The following is a 12,148-nucleotide window of genomic DNA, read 5'->3' as shown; positions in this document are numbered from 1 at the left end:
GTATCGGGGATGGTGTGAAATGCACACAAAGTCATCAAAAACGGAAAGGAGCATCATGTCTGGACGCTACGATCCGTACAGCCACAACGTGCCGGCAATGGCATTGGCCATTCGGGAGACTATCGACTGACAAAGAATCCGTTAAAGATCGTTCTGGATGGGATGTGGGCTATATCCACACTATCGGGATTATGGCGTGTCAGTGATATTGGACGGTTGTTCTATCCTCGTTATCGTGCTGTCGGCGACAAGGACGTTTAGACTTGTACCAACTACTTGAACGGCGTTTGGAATACAAGTTGCCAACTGGACAAATTATACATGCCTCGATGTTGAGGCATCTTTCTGGTCAATCGGCTGATACCAGCGTCGGCAACATCCAAACAGAACACATGCGCCCGATTAATTCTCAATGCTAGCAGGAAGAGCCAGACGGAAGATACAACTATTGGGCTTAAATAGTTTTCTGATCTCCAAACCCACTCCAAATTGCCCCTCAATACTCCGCGCCAACTCCTTTATACATTGCGTGTATGTAAGCGGAAATATTCACAGAGATAACATGCCGATTTCCCGCAACATAATACGCGGTGCATTAAAATTGAACAGCGAAGACCGTTCGTGTTCCCACGTCAGTCTAATCTTGGGAAAGTAAGTAACCAATCAGTAAATTACGATGAATTCAGCCTGACCAGCTTCGATTAGCCAGAATCAATCTTGAACACAATCTTGAAAAAACAGGAACCCTAATGTTGACAATGCGGTATAAGCGTGTCAGAATAAATCACAACATATAACATCCAATATTTGGTTTGGACTGCTGCGGCTTAAACAAGCCCACACCGGGCAGCGCACTGGGAGCAGCGCTGAACCAGGCATACGGTGCAGATACAAAACGTACGCATTTCTACACAATTCCAACGCACGGTCGAATAAAAACGTAGGCGAGCAACAACAATGCCTGCCGATCATATCCCGTAAATCAAGTGTTGCCAATTGGGAGCGAATGGTAAACAACCAAGAGAATCCCACCGCGTAACGCTACTTATTGTGCCACTTCACTATGGCGACATTTTTCTTCCAACCAATATATCGCTGGGAAAAGCAACATACTGTCCTAATAGGAAAAATGCATGCGGGAGTGCGCTAAGTGAGCCGGAGAATAGAAAAACGCATTCACTTGTAACCTACAGCAACTTAGGATCAAAAACCAAGGAAACAGTCTTAACCCTGTCCTGCTGCATTTGTAACAAGACAGATCGATATGACGTACTCCCCCAACGAAACACCAGATCAAATGTACCAGAAAGCAATATTGACGCTCTGTACACTTTTCACTCTTTTTGAACTTGCTGTCTCCTATTTGTCCGCAGACACGGGAACAGACGAGGCAAACTAAAGTCCCAATTCCTGGACTACACCAGTCACTCTGCATAAGCGCATACAGCCGACCATACAAAAGCTTTGAATATAATCCGGCTTAACATTATTCCATCACTTGAGCAAATTTCTAGCTGTTAAACGTACTTTACACATGATGGATGCGCTAACCTAGTTTGATCGAATCTTAATTTTCCTTTCCCCACATTTTATAAAGGGGAGAGCAAAAAGCGAAGGAGGCTGTGTACAACCTGATCATTTGCTTCGAATTCTTAATGTGTGGCCACGCGCACGCTTCCCTTCTCCCACTTCCTAATTAAACGATTTACCCGTCACCCAGTGCCCATTGAGTGTTAAGGCATTATACAATATAGCTGCAGCACACATCCACATTTCCAACTGGAGCACGGGTTACTGCACTGATTCTTCCATGACTTAGCCAAACTTACTCCCAATTTTAAAGCTTGTTAATCTGGTCTCGGTAAACCACTTGAAATACAGCTGAACCGGATCACCAGCATCCATGGGAAAAGTTCCCTGAGGAACATTTTGTACGATGTTCCATCACAAGAGCCTGTAGACCTCACAATACCGGGAGGATCTTCGTATAAACTGAAGCAAACGGGATGGCAGCAAGTCTGCATGTACAGTTCGTGAATTTGCAGCAGATTTATCTGCTTACTTTTTGCTTAATTAAATCGAGCCGGTCCTAGCTGATCGATTCACTACTACCTGTTATGAAAACCCTTTCACTGTCTGACTTCATCGCTGTGATTTCAATACTGGTCCGAAGAAAAAAGCTCGACTGCACTTACCTATAATACAAGGTGCATTTATTTACATATATTTTACATATATATATTTACATTTATATATTTGCATACATGCTTTATATATACATAAGAAAACTGCGAAATACGCTTAATTATAACCTTTTAAATTTAGTTACCTCAGTGAACTGCACTGACTGAGATTTTTATAACAGATCTTCAACTTAATTAATATTCACCTGCACACACAGAAACTATGTAGCATAAAGCCATATGTACTTATTATGTAATTTAACATTGAACGGCTACGTAGAGTTACTTCATAGTTCGCAGTCTCAATATCTTGTGCAGTTTCAGGAAAAAAATCAAGTATAAGCTGGAAGGTGTGCAAAAGGACTTTCGTAAGATGAAGCAACCGGACACGCATCGAATGTAACAGTCACCTACGTCGGCACATCATTAAGTTTTTCCGCTCTAACCGTTAGCGAAAATTTTGCCGTTGTAACGACAGTATCATAATACTTTCTAAAATTGGATTAGTTTCCATTGTTGTGCCTGTTGCCATTCGGCTGCTGCATATACAATACTTATAAGTATACATTACACAGTAGTTTATTACACTGCCATATCCACAATTCTGTACTTATATGCACCATGCAAAGTGAGTGGAGAATCGGAGATAGTGGTAAAATACAACATGTAAGTGTAAACTGGGCTGCTACGATGTTACAGTGGTGTCAAATGCTCGAGAATTTCTGAACTGCATAAAATTACAAAGATTAGCGTATCCGACAAAATAAACACTTATTAATTAGTTGTTGGGAAAAGCGCATTAAGGGTTGCAACATTTTCACTGGGCGAAAATACCGCCAGAGTTGCAACAACCTATGTTGACTTCGGCATGTGGCTGCAGTACAAATTTCATTATTAGGAAGCACCGAAAAAGTTAAACAAAACAAAACGTGAAAAAAGCGACGGTAATAAACTTTCAGCTTACTTTGTTAGTGACGTATACGTACGGATAACATGTTAACGCAGAATCTAAGCTCTAATAAGCGTACTTTTACCGTATATCCCTCCAGTTAAAGTGCAACCTGGACCACAACCGGAAATAGGGGTAGAACGCCAGGCGGCATGTACCGATAAGCACAACATCCCTGCCACCGGAGCAGCCGTTACTTAAATTTGTACCGTAACTATGCTTACGTATATAGATCCGAAACACAAGAAACACTTTTCTACAATTTTACAGAATAAGTCTTTGACTTAAAATTTATCTTTGCACGTAGCATTGTTAATGAAAACTGCACTAAAGCGAATGATAACGTGATTTCCGGAAGCGACAAAACTTCAAAGCGCTCTAGCAGTTAGCCATAACTATATATGAATTTTTATGTGTTTACGAAACGGTTACAGAATTTACAACGCACTAGGGGAACTGGCACTGCAGCAGCCATAATTCTTCCGCAATTTGTTCATCGTTGTTTAATGTTTCCTATTTATTGAAGTTATGAAAAATATTCATGTTCGTTTTAAACATCCAAGATGACACACCATGCCGCTGATTAACAAGCTGCAGGGCGATGCGAAAAAAACGGCAGACGTAAGACGTTTTTAAAACAAGATTTTGGATTGCTAGCATCAATAAAAAACATTAAAGGCCGGTTTCGGACACCCCTTTTAATCACTAAACGTTTTCCTTCAGAATATTGTAAACAAAAGCGTACACTTGGTACACCATTTTGCTATTTACTGAATTGTGAGGTACTTATTACCTATTGCCTATTGGATGGGCAAAAGGTTAAAATAAGTTTTATGAATCCATTGAGCACCTGCTACAATCAAAATTAATATGACGATCATTGATTTATATTTACGGCAGAATACGAACCTTGCCAATCGCATGTTTTTGATTTAAATATAAAAATTTCTGTCAGAGTGTAGTTGCTACTTGCTGCAACAAGAACTACTACTGAGTGGCAAACCCACGAACTCCATGGACGACTTAAAAAACATAAAGTTTTTCCTGATGGGTGTATCTCCGAAAGACGTAATTTATAAAAAATGTAATCACTACTTGATAGCATGTTGCTGCAGAGTATAAATACGGAGAAAATATCACAACATACGATATTCCATGATGCTGTATGTGACAGAAAAACGGCAGTTATAAAGTTTCATTTCCAAAATTAAACCTTTATGTTTTCTTTTATACCATAGTGCCTGTAATATATATGTTGGAATATTCTTTAAACAAAATCTTAGCACTGGGATTCGATACATTATAATATATAAACAAAACATTTCAAATCTACCGGTAGTACGCTAGCTATTGTACAGTACATAATACTGAGAACAAGAATGTGCAAATCCATTATCGCGACAATTTTAACACAACTCTTTCCAGAATGGTGGCTATACATGTTGTCTCTAAAAGGCCTGGTTTTAAATTTGCCAAGTAAACTCTAAAAGACCCGCAAGGATTCCTTTAAACGAAAACGGGACATCCATTGGAAAGCGGCTTGCACATCTAGTAGTCAATCAATCTACTGCAGCCACCGACCGCTATAGTGAAAGTCCCGAAAATGGACATTTGTAATTAAGGACTGTTTTGCTGCTGTTAGTAGGCATACCGAGCGAAGCCGGTCAACTTGTTGTGCGTGAGCAACACACAGGATCGGAGAAATGTATATCGAGGATGAATAACACAAATTCATCACTGCGTCTACCCCAGTGCCGACTAGGAACACATGTCATTCAGCGGAGACGGAAGAATCGATGTCCGCTCTTCATTTGGCAACAAGGAACCACAATACAACGCCAGTTTGAGTACATCACAAAGAACATTTTTGTTTTGGATGGAAGGCCTTTCTCTTGCTCCTTTTCTTTGGAGCTTCCCTAACCAACCCACAATCCGCAATTCATCATTATCCCATTACAGCGATCAGTGACGGCAGACTTGTTAACTGATTTATCCCAAGTAACTCAATAAAAACGACCCGCGCAAATGTCATCAGCTGACTGTGACATGCACATACACTGGAAGCCCACCAACTGTTAATACTTCGCTACTTTGCATACTCGAATGCTTAACTAAATGTTTTGGCCTTTTATGCATTTCTGACATTTAGCCATTTTTATGAATGCTGAAACCCTGCTCAAACGCCTTGCGCAATGATAAGCTAAAGCGTGCATAGTTGAATGTCCCGAATTAAAAACAAGAAGGAAAACTGAACGATAAAAATCGTCACACAGACACTGGAGTTGTGGATACTGTGAATCCCTGCTGCCAACGAAATGAGTGAAGCAGAAAATACATGATGACAGCCATCCAAGTGATCGTAATCTCTATCGATTACACAAATGAAATTTAGTAAATTTCATGTTTTTATTGCAATACTGAGCACGATGCGGTTGCCGAAATCAGAACAGGAAAGAAATGCTCACAACTGTTCAACTTTTCAGTTGCAACGGCATACCATTTTATCCAAAGAATTCAAGGCGCAAATCAAGAATTTTATTCTACAGTGAAGAAAGATAATTTATTCTACAGTATCGAACGAAAACATGTATGGTAAATGTGACCTCAGTGTGCTACCAAATTTCCAGAACGTCATGCACTTGTCCGCACTGCTTGTATAAATGCATACAAATAAGATCAAAATCACGAATTTTCAAAAAAATTTGGTCGTGGGTGGCACAAAGACCACAGACTAAAATCGATAAAATTTTATAATAAAACTCTTTAAGTTAATTAAACACTTCACGAGCGACTGATCAAAGATATTACTGCGTATTTCCAGATGAAATTTTGTCAACAATCTAAAGCGGTATTATACACGGGGTGTGTTTCACATCAAGGAGAGCAGCGTCTTAATATAATCACTGGAACAATCGTGAGTACAGTTCGAATTCTTTCTCCATTGCGTACTCAAACATCAGCCTAACCCAACAGACTGCGAAAATTAATTACACACTCCAACATGCAAAAAAATCATCGAAAATCTCAGCCACCGACTTTTAGCATTCAATTACAGTAAATCAGATGGTGGCCTTCAGAAAGACCCATCAGTAACCGACACTTGCTTCTTCTTTATCAACTGCGTTAAATTCCTGATCATGGAGTACGCAAAGTTTTCACGGGTTATACTATTTGGAAACCAATACAATTCTATTGAAAATTCGGATTATTACCTTAGAAATATAAAGATACAACATTAAAGCCAGCAGAAAAAGATGCACAAGTAAAATTCATCAGATCTTAAAAAACACCGAAGAGAAAAGATTCTGTCGACAGGCTTGTTGTTTGTGAGTGTGAGACACGAGCCGCATGGCAACACACATGCATTATGTTGATTGGTTACACCAACACGGGACCAACAATGCGGCCAATACGTTAGTGTTCGGAAGTCGGTTCCGTCAGTATGTACTTAAAATGTCTGACAAAAGGTACGATAGGGTGCCCCTATTCTCGCCAAAAAGGTAAACGACCAAAAGTGGTTTAAATTAATCGAAATGGAATGAAGATTCATGTCACGCAATCCCTTAATCGCTTTCGCGTTACAGGTGATACACAAAAACAGGCAACACCCAAAAAAGAATGAGCTGGATTATAAATTTAGACCTAATTTATCTGACATTAAATTTGTAATTTTAATTTAGTTTAATTTTGAAAACTGGGTTGCGCAGAAACATTTACGCGGTGGTTTTCGCTGGCTTTAACTTGTGCCCTTTATATACGGTTTAAGCTCTGTACTCTGCAATGTAATCGTAAAACATTTTATGTAAAATTTTACAAAAATATACTGTGCGAAGTAGCTCTAGAACAGTGCACTGGGTATATCAGCCAAGGAATTTAACATAATTTTAAAAGTGAGCTGTTAAAACCCCTTCCAAAAAGCCAGTTCCAAAGCGGCATATTTCTCCCTTGTCACAATCAAACTTAAACCAGGCGGACTTTAATGTTCCAATTAGCAGTGTGCGTTCACACCAGACGTTGCGCAACAGCGACACGAGTCGCAAAGCATTTGCAGAAACTTTTCCAAGTGGACCTTTTACCAATGCAAACCTGCAATAACTTCGTTACTAACTTTCTACAAAAAAACATTCTGGCTACCTGTAAAAACTGAGCACAGCGAAGCGAAATTAAGCTTCGAAGCTGAGTCCGCAGCATCAGTATTTATTTTAAAAATTTGAAGAACAAATTGTGTCTACTAACCAGTAAGGCAAAGTGAATGTTAATTCAATAAGCAAGGATGGTCCAGAACGATGTGCATGTTTTCACTACAAAATATTCTTGATTTCCCAGTCTGGCAAGGTAAACGAGTTTTTAAGTGTTTCACAGATTTAATATTTTAAAAAAATTCCTTTAGCTTGCGTATTTTGGATAATTTTGGTTAAGATTATGGCGAAATTCTTTCTCGCAGATCCATTTAGCAGAAACAGTAAGGAAAAGTCACATCATACAGACGCAGCTGTCTGTGCACTTGTCACGAAAATGTAAGGTTTAATCACTTTTTTACTGCATAATTATTTCGTTTTTCCTTAAATATCAAAGAACACTGAACATCTCCTAAAAGCGACCGGCAATAAATTTTCCGAACGACAGACATCTGGGTTTGAGTTACATGCATGTTTCCTAACTCTTTTCCGTTATATATTTTACAACCATAAAATCAATACTGACACACTTGTAGGTTTAGGCAACCGCACAATGTTCCTATGTATCCGCCAGACAAGCTCACACACAGTTCACAAATGCGCCCGCTGCATATAAGAAGAATTCCAGAAGATGCAAATAATTTTATTTAGTTGACTATGATAAAATGTCGTTTTAACGACCGATATCCGGTGGATTATTCAAACATTTAACTTCATCAACTGAATCGCTCTTTCAAGTGAGCACTGTGCGCGTAAATACACTTAATGCCAATCAGTGCAGCAGCGTTCACTAATTCCAAAATATGCTTTTTATAACAAAACCATTTATACCGATTTTACAGTGACAAATTTAAGGTTCTTGTTAATTTTTGAAAATTTGACTGAATAACACATAGTAAAACATAGATATATTCAAGCAGTCGAACGCTAATTTTATTTATAAAAATTGGTAGTGAAAGAAACTGCAACTTTTGCCTTGACAATAGGCAGAAAGGCAATTTCATTAGTATTTGCGGCAACCCGCAAATTCCCATCCCGCTCAACTCTGAGAACTCAAACTCACCTTCAGCTTCCGTTGTTAGTACTTGAAAGTAGATTATGCATATCAGGCGAAGTGTTAAGCTCCGCAACATCGTATCTACCGATGTACGTGTAGCAGTAGGTTATTCACAGAACATCTGTAAAAAGTTAATACTCATCCGTAAAGATATCCATCATACGAACAGCCGTAAGTGATCGATTTCGGCAAAGGTGGCAGAGTTAATTAACACAAAATCAGTTTTTCCTGCAATATCAGTGTCTCCAACCACTTATGTCTGCAGCAAAAAATACAACGCCATGGCTACAAAATTCCAGTGATCGTAGAAGAATACACGAGTCATGACACAATTATCTGATGGTGCGCTTCGTCGCTCCATAATCGCATCAGATCCCCGGAACACCGCGGAGGATAATGTATACACACTGTTCCGGTTATTGGCTGCTCACGAGGGTCAAACAGTGTAAAATAAAAGTTTCAGTGTACAAAACGTTTTTACACCCTGCGCAAGTCGTTTCATAAAATGGGAAGACACTGGTGCCATATAATTTCAAGAGTCAGGCACATGTCCGCGACGACGTTCGGCAACATAGATATGCACGGAGCTTTATACACGATCCGCCAGCAACTGTGCAAGTTTGGGAAAGAAAACAGACACTATAGGATGCGTCCGCACGAAGTCAAACGTAAGAATGGAATAAAACATTCAGTTCAAGCCAACACGATTTAGAAAAACACACAGAGAGAGTTAACAAGGTAACAAGCGCACTCTCAGCTAGTTTGTTCTATTCCCGTTGTCCCAGAATGCGTATATCCCACGGTGGTGCGATCAGCGCCGTTGCCGGCGACATGACGAAAAAGAGAATAAGCGGCAAAGTGAGCCTCGGCTTTCAATAGGTTTTACTTAAGCGTTATGTGATGAAATTGTCGCTAAATTTCGCCATTCCCAGCTTATGCTAGCATACTAACGATACAGGACAGCAATTGTAGTGATCTGTAGCTGCACATTGGATATCTCCACACTGGAAGATGGGAGCCACAAAGTGGCCACATGACTGTGCACATACATTGGACGACTGATCTACCGACCACGATAGGGCAAGCTCCACAACACAAGGCAAAATTGATCGATTTCCAGCCCAAAATTTTAATGCATTCATCAGCGATCGGCTTAGCCAACGACACACACACATTCGACCACAACTGGATTGTATTGTACATACGTATCGCAAATAACCGGAGAATTTGGGCTTTCATATCTACAGGCAGATTGCCTGCTTCAAGAGAAAATCCAACCAGGATAACCGGACATGACGAGGGAATTTCTGTATTAATTTTCCATTTGGTGCCATTTTAAAAATGCTACATTAACTGGAATATGGACTCTCCAATTTTGCGAAACTACTGCAACGTTTAAGTGAATCGCCTAACAATGCCCGTCCATGCTGGGTTACGCCGTCGTTTCAGGGACGAAAGCGGCATGGTACTAATTTCGATTGTATCCAATTCAGGACGCGCGGCAGCCACATTCCCTTTTTCCTGCTCGAATTAGCGATTAACGATGTACGATCAAGTCCGATATATACTGGACACACACATATAGTCGACAGCCCATTAAGCACACACAGTAGGCTTCTTCGCAATAGCAGATCATATTACCATGTATATGTTTATCCTGTCCTTCCCATGCGCTTACTAATGCAGTTTATCACCGCAAGGAACAGATTAAATTTGGCTAACACTGACAGATCCAGACATTTTCCGCTCATTTCTGCTTTTAGGCTGAATTGCGACAGGTTCTAGGCCAAGCAGATTCGAAGCCGCATATATGGCAACATTTGCATATCAAAATACGCATTTTACTCGGATTTGTGAGTATCCCGTATGAGCCTACAAGAACTAAGACGGATGTACGCCAACCCTTTATAAAGCTTCCGGTTTGAAAGACAAAGACGGCAAAAATGAACCTTAAAACGTGTTAACCTTGCAGAGACAGCTCCGTCCTAAATATTGTGTATTAAAACTAAATTCACTTTTTAGCATCTTTACAGAAATAAAATACACTTCCTGTAGAAAAAAGAGCGGTTATGACTTATACGAAGACAACAACTCCTGAAGTGCGACAATCGTATTACGGTCCGCACAACACAGCTGACAAGTGGGCGATTAAATTTGTGGACAGGTATGATCTATTGTTAATTAAGATTGATTCCATTGAGACCAATAGAGTCATGCCGTAAGAAGATTCAGCCCGACAGGGCACTTTCCAAAGGTCCCGTACTACCGCTTCCGTCCCAAAGTCAAAAGCATTTAGCTGAGTGATCCAGAAATACTCTATAACTGCTTGTCAGCAACCAGCGCGTTTTGTCTGTCCCGCTACATTCTGTTATTACACGGGCACTCTACTCATCAAGTAAAGCCGAAGCGGACCTCTTCACTCGTGAACAAGCTCCTGTAGCGCAGCCATGCAGTACACCCGGCATGCCTCTGGTAGCTGAACAGGAATCTCCCATCAACAGTGTAAGCTGTAGAGCATCGGGTCCAACTGGCAGCCGCATTACCTCCAGCTGGCAGCAAAAAAGCGTTCCACAGAAACACGAGGCATGCAGGATGACGGCGGATTCAGAGTACGAGTACTAATGGTATTTTTCTTAGTCTTCCAAAAAATCATTAAACCACTTGACCTGCCTCTCAGTCTCTCTAGTTTCCTCATCAAATGTACAGCAAATCATGGTTTTTAAGGACGTCAACACGAGGCTTGGATTGTCAAACTTGACCGATTTCTCAGGCCGGCTGGATGCAATATTAGCACCTTGTCCGAATGATCGCTCATGCCTCAGCGGAAGATTTAGCAGAGTGGATATACTACCTCTCTCTCGTGCGCAATTCAAATGCAACGCAGCATGAAAATGTTTTTACATTAGTTTTTTAACAGTTTGATATATGGAAATTAATCATGATAGTGCAGTAATATTTCGTAGCTTTTTTTATCAAGCCTTTCATACTTTGCTTTGAAAGATGCTCGGTTTTTAACGGAAGAATTAAAACACCTATCTACAGGAAAGCAGAGAAATAAAAAATCCCTGTCGAACTGCAAACTCACTGCAGCTATGTACAGAAGTAAAGTACAGTATCCAACTAAACAAAAGCAGTCTTCAACTGCCACTGCGCTATTATAACTCATTAACAATTGTTTGTAAACCACAACGATAAGCAACGCCACAAAATTCTAATGCCACCTTTGCCGAGAAATTTAAGGGAAAGCAATTTGACGTACCGAGTGTCCAGATATCACGTCCATACAATATCAAGCTCAGTTTCCGTATGCGGAAGCGCTACAGCAGGGGCTTACATCCTTGTTCCCATCATCACCCTGTAACAGCAAACCCAAAAACTGTCAAATATGTATCAATCTAAAAACTGTTTCCAATGAGCAAGTGCAAAAAGCGTTTGTGGTCGTAGTATTTTCGAACTCTTGATTTCTAACACCGGAAACTGGGTTTTAATACTGCAGAGAACCGGATCAAGAAAGCAGTTAGACTTTACTTGTTAGCCCAACATATTACGGTTTTCTTCCATATAAAACATTGGCTGTAGTGGTACTATGGTATTTCATTAACATCCGAGAACTTAGTACCCCGTGTTTTGAAACCCGCTACATAGAAGCATCGCCCGTGTACCAAAATTAACAATAGTGAAATACTTAATTATAAATAACTTTACAAAATACCTGAAAGTAATGATGTATGTATTGCATTGCATTAAGCCCGATAACGAACGCATGCTGCTAAGTATTTCG

At 40.1% G+C, this 12,148-nt stretch overlaps 1 protein-coding gene across 10 annotated transcripts in view; it reads right to left on the bottom strand.

The window, feature by feature from the left end:
- Positions 1 to 12,148, bottom strand: part of LOC129590964 (tyrosine-protein phosphatase Lar-like) — a 37,586-nt gene that overhangs the window by 19,792 nt on the left and 5,646 nt on the right. For 6 of the 10 annotated variants that reach the window (XM_055486441.1, XM_055486456.1, XM_055486461.1 and 3 more), the window contains 3 exons: positions 11,627 to 11,722; positions 8,374 to 8,488; positions 3,212 to 3,307 (listed from right to left, as the gene is read on the bottom strand). In XM_055486441.1, the coding sequence (XP_055342416.1) occupies positions 3,212 to 3,307; positions 8,374 to 8,443 (166 nt within the window). In that variant the 5' untranslated portion in view covers positions 8,444 to 8,488; positions 11,627 to 11,722. Of the gene's footprint in view, positions 1 to 1,829; positions 1,921 to 3,211; positions 3,308 to 8,373; positions 8,489 to 11,626; positions 11,723 to 12,148 lie in introns of those variants that run through there. The other 4 variants (XM_055486469.1, XM_055486496.1, XM_055486480.1 and 1 more) reach the window with 2 other exon arrangements.

Source organism: Paramacrobiotus metropolitanus, unplaced genomic scaffold (assembly GCF_019649055.1).
Source record: "Paramacrobiotus metropolitanus isolate TYO unplaced genomic scaffold, Prichtersi_v1.0 Parri_scaffold0000002, whole genome shotgun sequence".
NCBI lineage: Eukaryota > Metazoa > Tardigrada > Eutardigrada > Parachela > Macrobiotidae > Paramacrobiotus > Paramacrobiotus metropolitanus.
This window is presented reverse-complemented; position numbering and strand designations above follow the sequence as displayed.